This window comes from Gavia stellata, chromosome 6, assembly GCF_030936135.1.
Source record: "Gavia stellata isolate bGavSte3 chromosome 6, bGavSte3.hap2, whole genome shotgun sequence".
In the NCBI taxonomy this organism is placed as follows: domain Eukaryota; kingdom Metazoa; phylum Chordata; class Aves; order Gaviiformes; family Gaviidae; genus Gavia; species Gavia stellata.
The window spans coordinates 37,675,293-37,696,096 of record NC_082599.1 but is presented as its reverse complement, the minus strand read 5'-3'; the positions used below and the strand labels follow the sequence as shown (position 1 = coordinate 37,696,096).

Below are 20,804 nucleotides of genomic sequence, written 5' to 3'. Positions count from 1 at the left end.
CCGGGCCGGGACCCGGCCCCGCGCGGTTATTGCGTTATTTAATTATCTCCACTTTATTCCTTCAGATGTTTATCAGCTGCTTTGCATATCACGTGGGGGCGGGCGGCCCAATGAGGGCCGGCCTGGCGCGACACTGGCGCGTCAGCCTTGGTCAAGTCCCGGAGATTGAGTATCTCTTTTTTCAGTCTTTGGGGCTTTTAAAAAAGAGCCACTAGTCTCAATGCGGAGCGGGCTATGACAGCCTCCGTGCTCCTCCACCCCCGCTGGATCGAGCCCGTCATGTTCCTCTACGACAACAGCCTGGATGAGATCAATAAGAACATGGACGGGTTTCACGCCGGCAGCAACTTCGCGGCGGCGGCGGCGGCCAACCCCTGCCGCAACCTGATGGCTCACCCCGCGCCCCTGGCCGCCCCCAGCGCCGCCGCCTACACCTCCAGCGAGGCCCCCGCCGCCGGCATGGCCGAGCCCGCTGTCAAGCAGTGCAGCCCCTGCTCGGCCGCCGTGCAGAGCTCCTCCGGCGCCGCGCTGCCCTACGGCTACTTCGGCAGCGGCTACTACCCCTGCCGCATGACCCACCACAACGCCATCAAGTCCTGCGCCCAGCCCGCCTCCACCTTCGCCGACAAGTACATGGACACCTCCGTCTCCGGCGAGGAGTTCACGTCGCGGGCCAAGGAGTTCGCCTTCTACCAGGGCTACGCCGCCGGGCCCTACCAGCCGGTGCCCGGCTATCTGGATATGCCCGTGGTGCCCGCCATCGGCGGCCCCGGCGAGCCGCGTCACGACCCCCTGCTCCCCATGGACAGCTACCAGCCCTGGGCCATCACCAATGGGTGGAACGGGCAAGTGTACTGCCCCAAGGAGCAGAGCCAGCCGCCTCACCTCTGGAAATCCACCCTCCCGGGTAATACACCTGCATGGCTCCCCCTGACCCCCCTCCCCCGCTCGCCCCTCCCGAGTATGCCGCGGGCAGAGCGCCGGGATCACCCCCGGGCTGACCCTTCCCCGCCCCGCCCGCGCTCCCCGGCCCCATCCCGCCCCGGCCCGCACATGCCCCGGCGCCGCTGGAGCGGCACCGGTGCCGCCCCCTGCCCCCCGCCGGCGCGCGGCGCATCCCGCCTCGCCCGCCCGGCTCCGCCGCCGGCACCGGGAGAGGAAAGAGCTGAACAGGGCCGCGGGAAGGTCTGCGGCGTTAGTTGCCGTAAACGCCGCCGCACGCAGGCTGGGCGAACCGCTGCAGCCCCGCGCGATCGCGCCCGGAGTCCCTCGCCGGGCTCCGTGGGGGTTGTGGCTGCCAGTCGCCGGTCTGACAGCAGCGAGCCCGCCCCTGCCTAAAAGCTGCCTGCGGCGGCCAGGAAAGAGGAACCCCAAATCCTGAGCCGGGCTTTAGTAGCTGAGCCGGAGCGGGGCAGGCGGAGGAGCGCGCAGTAGCTCCTACCCCTGTGCCACTTGAAGATGTATGTCCTAAGCGGTTCGAGCCATTTTCTAACGCTTGCCTGCATGGTTTTTCTGTTCCAGACGTCGTTTCGCATCCCTCCGACGCGAACTCCTACAGACGTGGGAGAAAGAAACGAGTGCCTTACACAAAGGTCCAGTTAAAAGAACTCGAAAGGGAATATGCTACAAATAAATTCATAACCAAAGACAAACGGAGGAGGATATCGGCGACTACAAATCTGTCAGAGAGACAGGTCACAATCTGGTTCCAAAACAGAAGGGTCAAAGAGAAAAAAGTGATCAACAAATTGAAGACTACCAGTTAATGGATTAAAAATGGAGAAGCAGCAACTCAACAGTTTCAGAACTTTTTTTGTCGTGTTCAGATTAAAATAATTATTAATAATAATTAAAAAGAGAAAAGACAATGAACCTCTTCTTTCAGAACAAGAGATCTGTATCTTTGGAATTATAGCTCTTCTTCTTCTTTTTTTTTTTTTTTTTTTTTTTAATATTGCTGTAGCAAACCGGTTAAAACTGACAGTTCTCCTGAAATCCCAAGCAGCCAGCCAGTATCACTGACAGACTGTAAAGCCCACACGACCAGCCCCGAGAGATACACTTTCAGTTAAGACACACGATTTTCTGAGAAAGTTGTAAGTACTTCTACGACCTTACTATTTGAGAAGACTCTTCGTGGCCACGATGCGAGAGCTGGTTAACGTGAGGAGATCGATGTGGACACATAAGCTGGTTTTCTTCCATTGCAATCCAAACTGTATGTTGAATGACTGCTCAGGTAAACCATAGTGAAAAAAAAAAAAAAAAGAAAAGTACAATTACTGTATGTTTTTAAGCAATGCATTTAATGTCAAAAAGTAATAATAAACCTCGAAGGTACTGAATAAGGATTTCAGAGACATCAATAATGAAGGAAGCTCTGTGGAGGATCTATCTTGATAGCAAATTTAAAACATCGCAAACTAGTGGGGATAGAAAGGAAAATATTTGCTTGGAGATCTCTTTTGGTTTTATTTTTTATTTGCAAAAGATGATTTGTCGTCTGAACTGGGGGGGAGGGTTGTTGTTTATTTTTTCTCCTGCAGACCATACAATAGATACTTTTTAAAGGACTCTGCTTATTTTAAACCTCAAATAATCTTCAAGAATTAATATTCTAAGTCCCCGGAAAGTTTTAAATATTGACTCTGGGTGGATACAAAAAACGTGAACATTGGCATTTCTTTACAGTAAAAAAAAAAACAAAAAACAAAAAACACAAAAACCAAACAACCAAGCAAAACAAAACAACCTTCCTGGAAAAAAAATATCCAAGAACTTTGAACTGAAATACATTTTTCCCCAGAATTATTTTGATTTATGTAATCTATATTTTGATCTATAAGTAATTAGTTGTTTCTCCTTGTTTATTGTCTGTTATGAGGCCGCAGTAGAACGTTTAGGGATTCTTTTTACAGCACCTTTTAATCCAATCAGTTATTTCAACCAGCACATTATTTTGTGTTTATTCACTATAAGAAGCTATCTTGTAAATAATAAAAAAAAAAAATCAGCGCACTGTGAAAATGTACTTGTGCACCCTCAGTTTTTTTTATATTTCTACTGAAAAATGAAAACCCAAGACGTGTAGATAGGTATAGTAGTATTAATACTGTTAATAAAATAGTCACTGTAACAAAACATGAAAGAAATACTCTTTATTTTTCGATACCTACGTGCATTTCCTAAGAAAAATAGAATGTCTCTGTCTTGTAATACTGTTGTTTTCCGTTATGTAGCTGATGTATATATGGTGGCTTGTTTTCCGGACGGTATGTCTCTGGTGGCAGGCACGCCTGATAACCAGCTTTCCCAAACTATAAATGTTTCGGTAATGTTGAACAGCGGTTTTGCAGCGGGGCTGGGGCCCAGGGGGAGGAAGAGCAGGATGATGCCGGTGCAGCGCTGCAGCCCTCGCCGGCAAACGGTGTCCGGCGGCCGGCCCCTGGGACGGGGGACGCTGCCCAGCCTGGCGATGCCTCGGCGGGAAGGTGGGGGGGGCTGCGTGGCGATGACAGGAGGGGGAAGGCCTGAAACCTTGACCTTGAGGGGGAAAAAAGCCGATTTGTGACCTTGACTTTTGACAGCTCCCCGCGCCGGCGGCATCCGCGGGCCGACAGCGCCACCTCGTGGCCGCCGCCGCGCCGCGCCCGCAACTGGCTGCTCCCGCACCCGCGCAGAATCCTCCCCGCGGGCGGGCGCGCACACGCGTGGGACCCGGGCCGCCCCTTGCGGACGTGCCGCTCCGCGCGGGCACCGCCGCATATCCTTTTATATATATATATATATGTGTGTGTGTCTATAATATGTCTGGACTTGCAAGGCGGAGCGCGCAGCAAGTTGTGCTTTGCTATTTTTTGGGGGGCGGCGGGAGACCGGCGAGGCTGGGCTGGGGGTGCTCAGCCGGTGCCCTGCTGGGAGACGCCGGTGCGGTGCGAGGAGCCGCCGGCCGGCCGGTGTCGTGAGTGGCAGGCGAGTTTGGCCGGGCACAAAGAGAGGTTTGCTTTCGCCGCCTGTCTCCTGCGGTGGTCTGCAGCTTTAATTAGAGCTATTGGGGGACCTTTACGGTACATTTAGAGGGTATCATATACCGCGCTAACTGTGCGCTTCTAGCCTTACATTTCTGAAATTCAAAGGGACCCACCTCGGCCGGGATCAGCGCAGAGCGCTTCCCGCCGCTCAGATCCCACCGTAACGCGTCCGTGCAGTAACTTACATGAGAAGTACCTGCAGGAGCGGGATCTGTTTCCCAGGAGGCTGTCGTGTCGGGGGCTTCGCGCTCCGTGCGGGATTTTAGCCTTCCCGCGGTGTGCGGGCGCGTTATCCGCCCGCTGCTGGTAGCTCTCGGGGGCGCGGAGCGCTGTGATTTCTCAGGCCGCGGATAATCCGCGGGCGCGGAGCGTGGGAATGTCGGCTGCATCCCTTCGGAGGCCGGTCAGGGACTTTCTGAGCGAGATTTCCCCCGTCCCGCTGCGAAAATAGCGGGGGAGAGGTACATAAGTGGCAGCCGGTTTCCAGGCCATGCGGTCGGGCTGTGCTTTGGGGGTGACAGCGTGTCCCTGTGAGGTGACGGGGGCAGCCCCTATGACAAGGACCCTGCCTGCCCGCGGCCTGCGGCTCCGGGAGAGGGACCACGGGCAAAGACCTACGGGCGCAACAACGCCCGAAGGGGCAATAAGCCGTCCCCGGCGGTCAGGGCCTTGGGCTGCCCACGGGCGAGGGGAGCCGGGTGGGACCCCCTCGCGGCGGGGGAGCCAGCAGCCCCCGCCGTGCCCCCTGCCCCGCAGCAGCCCCGCGGCCTGCCCGGCCTTGGACGGATTTTCAGCGGAGCTGGAGCAGGCAGCAAACCCGGCGCTGGGGCTGCGGGAGCCGCGGGCAGCCGCTCCTCCCTGTTGCACCCTGCGTGGAGGTCGGGCGTTGCGGGTTGGCTACGGGGCCCGGTCTCCCACCGACTGTGCTTGCCGTCCGCGGGCAGATACCCACCGCTCTGCTCGGCTGCAGGCACCGGACAGCCGCCTTTCCTCCGTCTCGGTGCAACGCTTTGTCCTGAAGGAGCTAAATTGCCTGGAGAAAGCCACTTTTGAATTACACTTGTTCTCGCTCCGAGTGAATAATTCTATTTATTCCGTTATATTTCGCAACCTATATAATTATTGCATGAGACACGCCGCAAATTACATGTATTGCAGGTCGGAGATGAGGGTGATAGGCAGGATTCGAGTCCTCTGTATCTTAGGCAGGATCTTCTATTTTCACACCGTGCCCCAGAGCGATATAATTCGGGGGCGCCTTGAAAGAAACCCACAAGGAGAATATGGCCGACACCAGTAAAATATCAGCTTTTTCGTTTGTTTGTTTTAAATGTAACTTCTAATCGGAGCTAGCGTTTGAAGGTTGTTTTTACACTGAACTACCTACGGTTCAAATCAGCTAATTATTTCTAGACTGACCGTGGATTAGCGAATTTAAATCCCCACTGCTGTTCAAATAGCTCTGCCGCATATATATTTCACAGGGTAAAAAGGGGCAGCGCTTGACTCGCCATCGCTGGCAGGAGTAAGGTAACATTTTGGATCGGACCCCTGCTACCATGTAAGTCATCGTCGAGGCTCTCGCAGGCTTTAGCAGGAGGAGCAGGTCGTGTTTCCCGGCCCTGCAGCGGAGGAGAGCCCCGGGCGTGGGAGCAGGATTAGGCCCGCGACGGGACAGCGGCGGAGCTCCCCCCACCCCGCCGGGCTGTCTCCCCCGGACACCCACCCGGGCGTGAGGCGGCCGCCCCGGCGGCTCCGCGCCCGGCCCCTCGGGGCCGGCGGCTCCTCTCGAACCCGCTGCCTCCTCCTCGGGCCCGGCTCGAGGCGCCGCTCGGGAAACGTCCCCCGGGGGCGAGTGGCTTGGTCAGGTGAGTGAAGGCCGGGAGCTCGGTGCCGTGCTCGCCGGGGCACCCCTGGGGAGGGGGCTGCGCGGGGTGCCCGGCGGAGCCCTCCGCGCCGCGGCCGTGCGGAGGCTCGGGGCACCGAGACGGAGGTGTCTGCGGTTTTCTGAGTCGCGAAAGGTTCCCTGTCCGCGGGGCTTGCGTGCCTCCCCCCCCCCGCTTCGGTCCTCCGCGTCTCTGCCTACCCACGCCTGCACCCACGCAGCCCTCCGCGCCCCCATCCCTCCGTCCCTCCGCCGGGTAGATGTGGCCCCGGAGCGTGCGGGAGAGCGGGCGTGTAGGTGTGTGTGTTCGTGTTATTTATTACCTTCATTTACCCTCCAAAAGCTGTTGGCACATACATTTTCAAGTGCAAATTGCTGTTGTAGTACATATTCCCCTCTCACCAATCTGCCGCCAGCGTCCTAAAATACATCCTTAATATGTTTTACAAGTAAATATATCACCAACGAAAAGAATTAAGCAACCTGATACATGACTTCACGACGTCCGTCCCTGCACGCGGTTCGAAGATAATTATTATTTACATTCCCCGCGTTACGGAGAATGTTTTAAAATGGTGGTGGTGAACTTATTGTGCCTGGCTTGTTGTGTAGAGTTATATGTGCGAGGAGTTTTATTTGCAGACGTTAAATTAAAATGTCCCGGAAGAAGGATTTGAAAAGAAAACAAACACAAAATTAAAAAACAAAAAGTACATAAACAAAGTAGAGTCTCTATTTTCTCAGCCCCCTAGAAATTAAAATGCTAGTTATAACATTTTAGCGGATGTGCACAGGGACGCAAGGGACAGAGGGAACAAGTTGTTACTGTATATTTAGCGTATTTATTGAAACATTAATGTCAGAGCAATATTTCATTCCCAGTGTAAAACGCAAAACGTAAAGACAAAAAAGTTTAGTTCAGTTTCACTTCAAGTAACTCTTGCAGGGTTCGGTGACGTATACTTTAATTCCCAGTGTCTGGATATGTTGTTTTATAATCACCTAATTCTGGGCGTCCTTGGTCCCTTGGATTTGAAATTCCCATGGACAGAAAGTGGCCTTACGTCTTTGATGCGGGCGGAAGGGTACAGCAAATGTTTTGTATTTTTTCCCACCACGAGAATAATCCGGCATTTAACCTATCCCCGCCTCGAGCTCTTGGCAGTGGCAAAGGTGGTTTGCTATGGGAAATAAACCTTGACAGGAGCATATTTCCGAAAAAGAATGATAAGTAGAACTGCAAAGCTGTATCTTTTTCCGCCGCCTTTTGCTCAGAAAGACTCCCGCTTAAAAACGCTCGCTAGCTGAGATGGCCTCTGAAGCAAACGCAAAAAATATGGGGATCGATATCGAAATGCTCGGAAAAGAAAATCTCCGAGTGCTTCCAGAGCAACGACTTTATTTTGTATGTGTCTGAACGAACGGGTAAGCATCTCGGCCTTTAGCCTATAAATTAAAGTTATTTAAAAAAAATAAATTACTATGGCTTAAATAAATCCCCATTCCTGGTGCATTTCAGCATTCTCCGTGGGCAGCGTTAGCAATAAAATCAAGACAGCGTTTAATACAAAAAAAATATTGGCAAGCGCTAAAAGGCCGTTTGTTGCCATTCATAACTTTTAGATGCGTTTTAATGCAGTTTAATGACGATTTGAAGAGATGGCCTTGCGCGTTCTCGGCCGGTAAAGGAGTCCAAAAAAAAAAAAAAGAGGGGGGGACCAGGGGGTGGCTCTTCCCCGTGGGCCGGTGGGTGCCGGCTGGGCCGATGCGCTCCGGCCGCGGCCGCAGGGGTCCGGCCGCGGGTGTTTTAACCACGCCGTGAGCCCTTCCCTGCCCCCTGGGCCCCCTCCCCCTTGAATGCAGTTGATTCATGAACTAGGGTACGAAATGCAAATGTTCATTAAGTCTTTCCTCCCTCCCTCCTCCCTCCGGCCTCCCTCCCGCCTCCGCACCCCTCTCAAAAAAAAAAAAAAAAAAAAAAATTTTTTTTTTTCTCCAGTGAATAGCTTCAACATGGCGTGCTGAAAGGCAGAAGCTTTGCCCGTTCCTAGATCTGAACTGTGATTAAACATCCCCAAAGAGAGCATCTCTCTTCCTCCCGCCGCTCCCCCCTCCCTTCCCTCCCCGTAGCGTAGAGGAAAGCGCCCTCTTCTACGTAGGAAAGGTCAAGTCCTACAACGCACAACCCACGGTCATTACTGTACTGTGACCCGGGGTGTAGTGGGGAGGAACGGCCGGGTGTCCCGTGATCAAAAACACTGGGACTTCTTTTTTTTTTCTCCTTCTCGTGCGATGGAAATCCGTGGAATTAGACAGCATTTTAGCCTCCTGCAATCACCTTGTGTGCAAATCGCCATCGGAAATCCTAGGGGACCAGGAGAGAGGGGAAAAAAATAGCAATAACGGTAGTAATAATACCGGCAATAATCGTCATTAGCCTGTGATATCGCTGCATTTTGCCTGAAGCTGGCAGGAAGGACGATGTGCCCCAGTGGCTAGATTTCTCTCCGTCTAAAGGCAGACCAACAACAACTAGAACCAAAAAAAAATATAAACCCCCAAATCAACAGCAACCCAAGTCACTGAGAGATCGAGAAGGAATGTTTTGTGGACCGGGTATATTTAATCTGTAGGGGAGGAAACCAAAAAACGTGCAATCCATCCTCATTGATCCGGAGGTCTACAGCCCAACGCGGGATCCTAGCTGTCAGTCTCCGTGGGGATATATTTTTGCACAGGCGAGAGACTTCTGGATGCTGGGGTAAGATTTTCATGCTCTTACTGGAAGCGGCTGAATGTTTCTCCTCTCCCCTTGCTCGGTGGTGAATTAAGCAAATAAGCCAACAACAAACACCCACCCGGTCCCCCCGCAAAGTCCCCTGCATGACTGGAGCGAAGTCATTTGGAAGGCCTTTGTGGAGGGTTTCCTAGGCCCCCGCTCTCCCCCCAGCCCACCCACCCACCCCGCTCCCTTTCTGCCACGGTGTATGAGGCCGAAGTGCCGCTCCTGCTGCGGGGACCTGGGTGAAGGCGGCTGCCTGGGCTGATGCTAACAGAGCCGCAGAGCCCTTTGAGAAAAGTAGGACTGCTTCTCCTAGCTTGGGTGCTGGCTCCACCTTTCCCAGAGATGCCGCTTCCCGTTGTAACATAGGTGGAAAGCAAAGAAGGCTCTTGGCAGGCAAGTGGGCCAGGAGAGACTGGGGTCAGAGCCCAAGACGCGGGCAGACTCGCAGATAGACCTGCTGGTTGCTTGGCTTTCTGCTGCGCCGGGTTGTCTTGCAAAGTTGGGTCAGGCTGCGTGGGAAAGCGGCTCCTGGTTTTTATTCCCGGTTGTTTTATTCCCGCCTGTTTGCCTCTAAAATTATTCTAACCGTTCAAGAGCCGGGGAGGAGGGTGGACGGCTGTGTGTGGAAGAAAGCGGGGGAAGGATGTTTAACCTGTCTGCTTTTCGCCATTGCCTGAGTGCATTCTAGAGAGGAAAATGCCAGCCGGGCGTTGTAACCTGCCAGTTTAAATTAATCTGAACTCCGTCGTAATCGCTTTGATTTGAACGCACCAAGCAAAGTGCTTTCATTTATTCCTGATCGTGTAAATCGTCCTCTCTAGTCGGCTTGGGCTAGGAGTAATGGAAAAGCAGGGTATTTTAAGTCTGGCTTTAGTCTTCGAGATGCCCTCTGGTCGGCATACAAAATGATGGATTTTAATACAAAGCAATCTTGGATGCGCTTCGTCTCCAGCTAGTGGTTGGTTTATGTTTAAATACGTGAGGGTTTGTAAAATGAGAATACCATGTTGTAGGGCCACTTGATGGGAAAATAAAACCGAAAGAGAAAGGACGAGTAACTCATACACTCCGCCTGGTCTGACTGGGGGAATCTTGCCCAAAATACCCCGGCCCCTCTGTTGGACTTGGCGTGCTGATGCGCCCCAATTTCTGTAAGAAGTGATATTGACGTTTTCTGAAGAGTCGGGAAAGGGAAATAAGCGGGACCGTGAGCTGGTTTCCACCCCGGCATAGGCAAGAGCAGCCATATTAGGCTTAGAGGGAGAGCTATTTTTATGGGTATCTTTGTGCGACATATGAGAGAGCTGACAAGAAGCGGTCCTTATAGAGCCGGCCGAGCTGTACGTGGGCATACGAATGCATCCTCAATTGCAGAGCGTATTTTAAGCTCCTGTTAGACAAATAGCTCCCTATAAAGGTCACACAAGTACAGGTACCTTCATTATAATGCAATTCTGAGAGTCCCTCAAAATATGAAGTTGGGGCTTTGAAGTAATTGATTTGACAGCCCCAGTATAGTGATACTTCCTGTACCCGCCCCCTAAAACAGTCCTTGATGAAGAAATGTCTTTACTTCGGTGGGTTTCACGATATGTGAATAAGGCTCTCCTATAAAGTTAGCAGTGTGGTACAGTAAAATCTGATGTGTTTCTTGGCGAGTTGGGCAAAATAATAATAAAACAACTTGAAATACCTTTAGAAATCTCTGTTAAAATTCAATGTACATTAGAGAGAACCTTATATCCTATAAAATTCAATTTAGCTGAGAATCCCAGTCGATTACCTTGACTTGGATTTCTGTGGCAAAATGTGGATCTTGGCATCACAGGAACAGTCTAGCTCTACGACGAGCTTGTCTCGGCATTGAGGCATTTCACTTTCTGATGCTCTTAATCTAGAGGGCACATTGTATATCTCATAAGTCTGGAGTGTTGTTTGCATCCTGAATTGGTAGGCAGAAAAATGCTCATTTGTAAGAGGCAACGCAGTAGCATTTTCTTCTCTCACTGAATATATTTCCTGGATTAACAAATCTAAGGTCAAGTTCAAGGCATCAGTTGTAGCAATACTTTCAAATGTAAGTCGACATGGGAATGTTTTGGAGGACTTTTTTTTTTTTTTTTTTTTTTTTTTTTTTTTTTTTTAACGTGTAGAGTAAAGCGGCATTCCGGGCTGCGGGTGAACTTAGCATGGGAACATCGCCTGAGATCTGGCCTTCCGTAGGGATAACCGCGTCGTTTAATAGCACCGCACTTTGAAGGGATTGCCGGGGATGTTCCCTAAACCGCTCTGATTAATTCCACATAAAATACATCGGCACAAAAAAGGACTGGAACCTGCTTACTACGAACGGCGCTAACGACCCAGTTCTTTGTGGGTCTGGGTGGGAGTCGGTGGAAAGCGCCTGCTTTTCTGTACCGGCGCGTTATAACCAGGGAAATTTGCTTTCGCACTCCGTTTAGAGCCCGCCGCTTCGTCTAGACACCCCTCTCCCGCATCCTATTTTTGCCAGAAGTCCCTTGCACCTGTATGGGGATAGTCGGGGGGGCGGGGGGCGGTGGCGCGGAATTAATGACTGGATGTGCGTTTTCGTGTGTCGGGAAAGTCTCACAGAGCATTCAAGGGAAAAAAGGAGACATTTATGGTAGTAGCGTCAGTCAATCAATTTCTGATATACTTGACCGTCTGTGAAAATACCGCCTTATGTCCCCGTTATTGCCAAATCTGCCTCCGTTCTCTTTCAGGAGCAAGCTACGCGCAGTAAGTATAAACAAAATTTTAGAGGGGTACAGCGCCCCGGAGCCTGGGGCGCGCAGGGCTGGAGAAGCGGGGGGTGAGGAGACGCGGCGTTCTGAGAAACTCCCCGCGCTCTGAAGGTGCCGGGAGTCTGTCACGGCAACAAATCGTTTGGCCGCAAGAAAATAGTTGTCGAAACGGAGGAGTTATCTATCTGGAAGAACCTTCCTCTCTTGAAAAAAGCCCTCGGTATTTCGGCTTGTTGCAGCCATGGGAGCCAGGGTCTGCCGTCGGATAGAGCCCTCGGGTGTTCACCAGCGCAAAGGGATGCAAAATACCGTGCTCGGTCGCCAAGGACGGGTAGATCTCTTTAGGTCCGTAACCGTTTAATCCTAATGGTCAAACTAAACGGGAGGGTTGGGAGGAGGAAAAAAAACAACCACCCCCTAAAGGTTTTCCGTCTCAGCAACTTAAAAAGCCATAGAAGGTGACGGAGGAAAGGAAAGGATTTCGGTAATTGGTATTAAAATCAATCTAAAATATTCTACATCCAGATAGGCGCAGCCTTTTGAGATGTTCAAGCCTCTGAAATAATGTAATGCGATTAAATACAACCAAAAAAGTCAGAATAACCTTTGACTTAAATCCTGTTTACATCTCCCCTTTCCCTTTACACGTATTCTGCAGTTTACTAGCAAAATCACAACCATACCGCTTCAGGTTTTGGACAATAAATAGTCTGTCTCATGTCACAGCACGGGGCTTCCATCTCGCCGATATCAAAAATCACCTATTATTTAGATTATTTGAAAAATCTTAGCTAGCTATTGTAACACTTCCTTCTATTGCAGTGTTAAGGGAAGATATTTAGTTCAAAAAAAAAAAAAAAAAAAAAAAAAAGGCTATGTATAGCTCCTTTCCATAGCGGACAAAAAGGCGAACAGAAAAGAAGAAACGCCAGTTAAGAACTTCTGAGCCCGAAATATTTAAAATCCAAACAATAAACACGCTTTTCCAAAGCTGCATTCCTGGCAAATTTTGCGAAGAATTATCGCCTTCTGGCCTTATTTTCATCGGAAAAGGTGGGAAGGGGGTGCGCTTTTCGTTGGCAACAACCTTGCGAATTCCCTAATATTACGTTTTTCTAACAAGCCTTTGTAGACTGTAATCAACCCGCACGTTTACCAAACACTGTCCTGATTCCTGAGATATTTTCTCCTGCTCGAGCCGTAACACCCCGCACCCTTCCTATGCGGGAGGAGCAGCAGCGATTGAAGCCAGCAATCGTGTAATATTTTAATTAGCTCCCCTTGACGCAAATTCCTTTTAGCACACGTTTCTCCTGTTAATTACAGGCACCCACCCTACTGGCAAGGTAAATGGTCGGCTTCAATTTTTTTCAAGCAAAACAGGGTACAAAAAGACAAGAGTTTAGAGACTATAGAACTTGACCTTTCGGAGACGAGCGCTAGTAAGTTAAACAGTTCCCTTTGCACGCCATCTGTATATATAAAAGCTAGACTATCGAGGCGTCCTAGCTCTGTTTATATTCCTCCAAAGAAGAGATGTCGCTTTTTTTCCCTCGCTTTGTTTAGCTTAGCTATGGGTAAATGTGCTCACAGTCTCCCCACCTCTTGGCCACGCTCGTCCTTTGCAAACCCGTCCTGCAGCAGAGCTCCCAAATTCAGAGCGGTTTTACCCTCTCTAATCCGGCCGAAATACATGGGAAGGCGTAACGAATGCATTTTGCTTCTCCAAACGAAATGCCTGCCTTTGTTTATGTTGTTTGCAGTGAGGTTAGCGAGGGGAAGGCTCGGTTTTCCCCCTTCCTCAACGCGGAAGTCCCAATTACTGTATTAAAAGAGCAATTCAACATTAGACCAAATAATCAACATTGATAATTGTGCTGAACACAGCAACTTAACAGCAGGCTCCCTGCAATTACCCACACATTCCGGGGCTTTAAGCGTACATTATCTCTGTTTCACTTAACAGCAAATAAAGCAGAGAGCAGCCTGTGCCTGGGGTGTCTACCCGCTCCCAGACGAGCTGCGCCCCTCGCAGCCTTCCCCGTCACCCTCCCCGCCTGCTCTGCAGGCGGAACCGGGAGGGGTTTTGGGGTCCCCTTGCGTTGCAAACCCGCTTGAAGAAATAGGGTGCTTGGTTTGGGGAAGGCGGGGGGGGGGGGGGGGGGGGCAGCTCCAGCGATTCAAAGGCAGGCATCGGGGCTGCACGTGTGCGCGCTGTGCAAGCGCGCATATGCCCGGGCACACGCACACCCAGGCACAGGCACACGCACGCCTCTTCCCAGTTGCCTTCTCGCCCTTCTTGCCTTAATTTCCCTTTGTTTCCCAGAGGCAGCCCCGACCTCTGGCACGGCGGAGCCTCGCGCGGCGCCACAGCCCCGGCTGCAGAGAGGAGCGGGAAAGAGCCCCATACAAACCTGTGCCAGCTCTGCTCCCCACTCCTCGCCCCAAGGTTTGAAATTTATTGAAATGCAAGAGGGGGGCTGCAGCGCGTCCGAGGAGGTGGCGTCCCGCGATTAAGCGTTGGGCAGCTCTGTCATGTCTGCTCTGACACAAGCTGAAGTTGACTGCCAAAGTGCTATAAAACCGCAGGTCAGTCTAGCACTGTTTTCGGTTCTCCTAGACGCGCCGTGTTCAATTATAGCCTTAAAAGCCCTAATACAAGTGCAAGAATTTGTTTGCCATCACACAGAGGCGGGGCGAGGCTCTGCAATGGTGGCGCCTTTGTTATCTCAAAGTCACTGAAATCCTTATACATTCCTTTTCGTTTGAAGGGAGGGGTGTCTGCGTGTGTGCTGGGTGTGGGGAGAGGTTTTTCATCGACGGAATTGAAGGGGGGGGCGCAGGGAAAATAAACAGTGCTCGGATAGCAGAAGAGGGCTTCCGACCCCCGAACCCCACCTCACCCCTCCGCAAAAGCTGGGGCGGGGGGGGGGGAGTAAATGCGAGCAAAAGTATAGCGCTAAGGAAGAAGCCAACCAGAGCTCTTGCACACCCCACCCCAAGTTAGCGAAAAAAGAGAGGGAGAGAGAGGGAAAACCCCCAAACCCTTTTACAATCCCTAAACGACACTGCAGTCTTCTGCTAGCGGTTTTGACGACAGGCGATCTCTTTCCATCCACTTTCTAGCAAATATGTCAAGCTGGAAGATTAATTCATTAATTTCAAGTTCAGCTCGCAGACATGCAGTAAGCCTAAGAAGTTCTTGCAGCAAACCAAAATAAAGAGTTCATTACAGGGATACGTCCAAAGCATTTGATTTGTGAACGGTAACCCTTGTAAAATAAGAAAAAGGCATATAAACATTAATGCTAATAAATTAGTTTACTCCACTACAACGTAATTACTTGATAATATTGAATTTACAGCTTGAATTCAAACGCAATAGTTAACTATAATGTAGGGAAAATACATAATGAGAATATTTTCTCTGTGCACAACATGATTAGATTTGTTATTGAGTCAGTTACGATAAGCTAAGCAATAAATAAACAAATCCATGTTGACATTTAAATACCGAAGATCTCCAGAATTTACTAGAGAACTTTCTCCGGATATATAAATACTTCTACAGCACTGCAGAGGAAGAGGGGGGGAAATCCAAATATTCTTTCCCTAACATTTTCGGTTCCCTTCCATTAGCCCCCGAAGTCCACGGGGGCATGGATCTTGAACTACGTCTGCTTTCCTAAGAGCACCGACTTCACAATAGCCTTTTGCCGTTCTGTTTTTCTGTTTTGATGAAATCCAGCCGGAACCCAAATATTTCTTTTCTGAAATCGAGCATCAGAATAGCAAAAAAATATTTTTTCCGAGAGCCTAGGGATGTCCATGCCTCAAAAGGTGCTGTATTCTTTGGCGTATTTCTCTGTTTTCTTTGGCTCTGCTCATTCTGTGGGGTGTGCATTTTTATTGGCAGAGAAGTCCTTTTTAGTCTCTGCCCTGTACAATCCGCTTTCTATATCATCCCTTTCATGCAACAATAGTAAAAGTTTAACCACGTTTTTAAAATAGGTCTCCCTGGGTCTCAGCCTTCAGCGACGGTACGAAGCAAAAAGGAAAGTATCTCGGTACGGCAAGTTTGTTCCTAGGGGTTAACAGTATGTCAAATAATTTTAACTAGGCTTCTGGCAATTGAACTCGGAATATTTGTCAAGCCGGGGTAGCCCAACATCCACTGGTTTTCCAAGTATTTAGCGGCAGCGTTGCGGCAGAGAGATCAGCGAACACTCTTTAGCTCCGTGGTCTGCGATTTAAAGGGCTTTCTGGCGTTGCGAATGAGGCAAGGGACGGTTTGGAGGGGGCGAGGGGAGAGAACCTGCGTCCTGGGAACCCGACGTTGTTAACTACCTCCAGTAAAGCGTGGCTGAAGCCGCGCGGGGTATTTGAGGTTAATATGTAAGTAAGGGAAGGAAGACACTAAGCGCTTCGGAAGTGAACATCAATGCAAGCATGTAATCTATTCACCATGAAAATCAGTACAGACTTGACCCTGGCACATTCTTCCTAGTAACGTTTCCAGAAAAACCCTGTGGGGCGAGGGCTTTTTTTTTTTCTTTCTTTTTTTTTTTTCCCTTTTTTTTCGGGGGTGGGGGGGAAGCCCAAACCGAACCAAAACAAACTAAAAGAAGACAAAAAAAAACACAAAAGGAAGAAAACCGCGGCCGATTTCTTCAGGAGCGCTTCCTGCTCGGAAGCAGCTCTCCAGAAGAAAGCGTGCCTGCATCTCTGCTGTGCCCTCCTTCGCGGAGCCTGCCAGCGAGCCGCCGACCGCCCCAGCAAGCACGCAAACAAACAGAAAGGTCTCACCTAACCCCGGGGGGATTGCTAAGCCTCGCTACTCCAGAGCCAGCGGGTGCCACGGGCCGGGCGGCCAAGTCTGGGGCAGTGGCAACGCGGCTTTGTGCCCCCCGAGGCTCCCCCCCGGCCAACCTGCGCCGGGCTCGCCCCTGGGCGCTGGCGACGAGCTGTTGCTTCCCCCCGCGATGGCCACAAAGGGAGCGGGGCCCGGACCCGCCGCTCGTCAATGTCAACGTCGGGCCACGTGACCGCACCTCCCTGCCGCCGCCGGGGAGAGCTTTCCACGTCAGCTTACGTCTCCCCATCTCTTACTTCACGGATCTGCTTCAAAGAGGCAGCTGCGTTAGAGAATCATGTTAAGCTCAGCTAATGCGGAGAAGCCGAGGTAGCCCTAATGATGGATTTTGATGAGCGTGTTCCTTGTTCCTCTAACATGTATTTGCCAAGTTGTACTTACTACGTCTCGGGTCCTGATTTTTCCAGCCTCCCTTCTTTTTTGCCCCAGACCCCGTCTTCTCGCCCTATGACATACTCCTACTCCTCCAACCTACCCCAGGTCCAACCTGTGAGAGAAGTTACCTTCAGGGAATATGCCATTGATCCCTCCAGTAAATGGCACCCCAGGAACAATCTGCCCCACTGCTACTCCGCAGAGGAGATCATGCACAGAGACTGCTTGCCTGCCACCAACACTGCTAGCATGGGCGAGATGTTCGGCAAAAACACAGCTAACGTCTACCACCCCAGCACCAACGTCTCCTCCAATTTCTATAGCACGGTGGGCAGGAACGGGGTCCTACCCCAGGCTTTCGACCAGTTTTTCGAGACGGCTTATGGCACGGCGGAAAACCTGGCCTCGGCGGACTACCCGGTAGACAAGAGTGGCGAGAAGGCGCCCGCGGCCGCCGGGGCGGCGGCGGCAACTTCAAGTTCGGAGGGCGGCTGCGGCAGGGCGGCGGCGGCGGCGGCGGCGGCGGAGAAGGAGAGGCGGAGGCGGCCGGAGAGCAGCAGCAGCCCCGAGTCATCTTCCGGCAACAATGAGGAGAAATCCGGCAGCTCCAGTACGTATAAAGGCAGCGCCCGAGCGCTTTTAGGAAAGGCAGCTTGAAATCTAGCGCACCGCCGCTGTTAAATTTTTATATGCTGTTTTATAAGCATATAAGGTTTATGAAGGGCCTTTAGATTTCCCCCAACAAAACTTTGTTATAAAAGGCGAGATCACGTGTTTAGTGCTGAAATTGGCCGTGAAATACCCACCGGGCAATGGATGCCTTAAAAAAAATTTTCTTTCTCCTTCCTCTTTTTTTTTTTTTTTTTAATAATAATAAAAAAGAGCTCTGTGGTCAACGCTCGAAAATATAGTAACGTACGTTCGGTGCCTGTAAATTCGGCAAAAAAAGGAGATCCCGACTCCTTTGATATCAATGTAATCCAGTGATTTTATAAAAGCCATGTGTTGCACCAGAAGTCTAGTTAGGAGCTGAATTCAAAGCCTTCGCCGTTTTAACGATTGCACTAGAATAGCGTTTAACAGATAAAGTAGCCGCCTGAACTGTAGCAATATATTAAAAGAAACAAATTAACCTAAAGCTGGCCTTTTTGTCTAAAGGAAGCCATTTTACTAAGGCACTGTGGCAATTACGTGTTGCCTTCTGTCCAACAGTTTGTTACTTACAATTGTTATTCAATCTGTCAAAGTCCGATTTTTTTTATGTGGGCTTTTTAAAAGGCAAAGCTAGTATACGGCTCGGGCAAAAAATACCTCGACAATGAACTGTACCAGAAAAGGAAGTTTTTAAAGGGATAGCAGCTACGTTTAATGTAAAGAGCTCCTGAACCTTGAAACCTTTTATATTCTGCTTAATGAACTTTAAAACCGTAATGGCTAATCGAGAGGAGCCTACCTCGATGCGGCGGAGAGCGGGCTTTCGAAAAGCCGGCTGGGGGAGAATGGGGCGTCTTAGCCCCGGGCTCCGGGGCTTTCCCCCTGCGGGGGACGCAGAGCCGGGATTAGTCTAGGGAACGCGGGCGAGATCCGAGCGGGTGCGGGCTCGGGAGGGCTGGGCGCTGGGTCCCCCCGCCCGATGCCGCGCTGCCTGCTGCAGGCAGCCAGGTGACGGCTGCTCCCTGGCCAGCTCCGTGTGCGTGGCGCCCGGCGGAGCCGCCTACAAAGGCTTTCCTCCAGCTCGTGAAATCCGCAGGACCCCCCCCGCCACCAGCACTTCCTCCGGCCGCCCTCCCCGCCGAGGCAGCGCCGCCGGATCCCCGCGTCTCGGCGGGGGTCTCGCCCTGCCCGCTGCCCGGGGCCGCGGCGCTGCGGGAGCCGGCGGGTCCCGGCGGGTCCCGGCGGGTCCCGGTCCCAGGCTGCCCGCACCCGCCACGGCCGAGGGCTGGCGCCCAGCCTCGGACCTGCCAACGCCGAGCCCCGAGCGGGCAAAAGGCGTCTTTTCCGTACTGATGTGTTTTGCCTGCCTGTCCCCCCCAGCCCTCCTCAGCCCCCGCCGCCGGCCCCCGCCGGGTCTCAAACGCTTCTGCCTTTTTTCACTCCACAGGTGGACAACGTACCCGTAAAAAGAGATGCCCATACACCAAATACCAGATTAGAGAGTTAGAAAGGGAATTCTTCTTCAGTGTCTACATAAACAAAGAGAAACGCCTCCAGCTCTCCCGAATGCTCAATCTGACCGACCGCCAAGTGAAAATATGGTTTCAGAACAGAAGAATGAAAGAAAAAAAAATTAACAGGGACCGATTACAATATTACTCAGCTAATCCACTACTTTAAAACTCACAGCGTTTTTCAAGACGAGATTAAATTCAGATTTCGCCCTTGACAAGGTCAAGCCACGGGGTTACGTGGAGGAAGGAGGTGTGTATCTGGCGGGACTAGAAGAATCCAAGGTTTTACATACATGTACATCTACTCTGGAACTTCAATGACCATTTTTATATATAAATACATTTCCATATCAACTGGAATCGATTTGATTTTGACACACATGGCATCCATTCCTAAACGTGCACGTCACCTCTGAGTGCAAAGTCCATACCTCTTACCTTTCCAGGCACTGCGGCTCACCCTGCTACCGCTTTCGGCAGGCACAGGCGGGGACGGCACCTCTCCCTCCCCGGACTCGCCCACCCCCGGCCCTCCCTCGCCCCTGTGCTGCTGCGGAACAGCTGTCTGGAGATTGCCAGGTCGAGCTCACGCAAGCAGGACCACTGCAGAATATAAACTCTGAGAAATAACCTTGTGTCCTTCCTTAGCGGAAAATGTCTGGGTTAGAGGCAGTGCTCCATTGCCCATGGGTCTGGAAGGAGAATTTAATGGGGACACACACCCGCAGAATTGAAGGGAGGAGGGATGACATGCCTACACCTTCACGAGGCCAACCGCGAGCAGTTGTAATATGGATGTAGTGATGGGTATAATAGCGTTTCCTTTGCGGGTGTGGGAAGGGAGGGGGTAGGGGGAAGAAAGAGAACTAAGTGAAAGACTTAAATATTTCCTTAAAAAATCAGGTATAAATTCGCCATATATCGTAAAGAAACAATCACTGAAGAAAAAAAAAAAAAAAAAGAAAAGATTTAGCAAATTTTAATTAGCTCTCGTTTTATTTATGACAACTGACTACGCGTTGCCATCTTTTCGGAGACAAATCATATTTAAATACTAAAAATGAAAAGGCAAAAAAAGTGTGAATTTCAGCATCTTAAAAGAAACAACTCCATAAAGGAAACTAACCTTCTGGCTTCTGGCTCACAAACTTTCTTCAGGAAATACCTGTGGAGAACGACAGTTTAGCAAATACCACACAACACTTAATTGAAACTTGGAGTTGTGCAATGCACTAACATTGGATCATTAAAATAACTCGATCGCATGTTCGTTTAAAGGTGACTAGTGAGGAGTTTAAACAGAAGCCAAACAATGTAAATATGGTAATTTTGTTGTTGTCTACTTTAAATGTCACGAGCGCTACTTTGTCGCCCAGTCGACATATGCAAAAAATGGAGAGTTGTTCGGAGTTATTTTAAATATCTATAAATATATATATTTCCCTGCAGGAACCAAAGCGTGGAAAAAATGCAATTTAAAAAAAGAAAAGAGACAAAAAAGAAAAATATTTAAAATTCTATATCAGTTTACAAAGGATACGGTGTTCTATCGTTAAGGTAATTTGCTGTTGAGAATATCTGAATGTATATTTCATACAGGAACGGTGTTTTACAAGACTTGTAAATAATAAAAAAAGAACCCATGACCTATTTTGTTCGAATGCTTTTTTTTGTTTTTTCCTCTGGTTTTTGTTCCTTTGGGGCTAAAGGGTGTGGGATTTCTTTACCTGTGCAACAAAGTGGTGATAAGAATGTTTTTTGATTAATAAATTTACCAAACGGTTGTAATTTCTTTGACACGTTCACAAAATGCAATATCTTTATATGACATCACTGTTTTCAATATGTATCATCTATATGTATATACAGTTTTCTTTTAATATGCGAAAGTATTTGGTTGCATGTATACGGTGGAACAGCGC

At 50.3% G+C, this 20,804-nt stretch overlaps 2 protein-coding genes across 2 annotated transcripts; both read left to right on the top strand.

The window, feature by feature from the left end:
- Nucleotides 1-234: 234 nt before the first annotated feature.
- On the top strand, nt 235-1,766 carry HOXA13 (homeobox A13). Its single transcript, XM_059819028.1, has 2 exons — nt 235-907; nt 1,522-1,766. The coding sequence occupies exons 1-2, from the start codon at nt 235-237 to the stop codon at nt 1,764-1,766; spliced, it is 918 nt and encodes a 305-aa protein (XP_059675011.1).
- A 14,891-nt stretch (nt 1,767-16,657) lies between these two features.
- Nucleotides 16,658-19,048, top strand: HOXA11 (homeobox A11). The gene is made up of 2 exons (XM_059818866.1): nt 16,658-17,324; nt 18,816-19,048. The coding sequence occupies exons 1-2, from the start codon at nt 16,658-16,660 to the stop codon at nt 19,046-19,048; spliced, it is 900 nt and encodes a 299-aa protein (XP_059674849.1).
- Nucleotides 19,049-20,804: the final 1,756 nt, after the last annotated feature.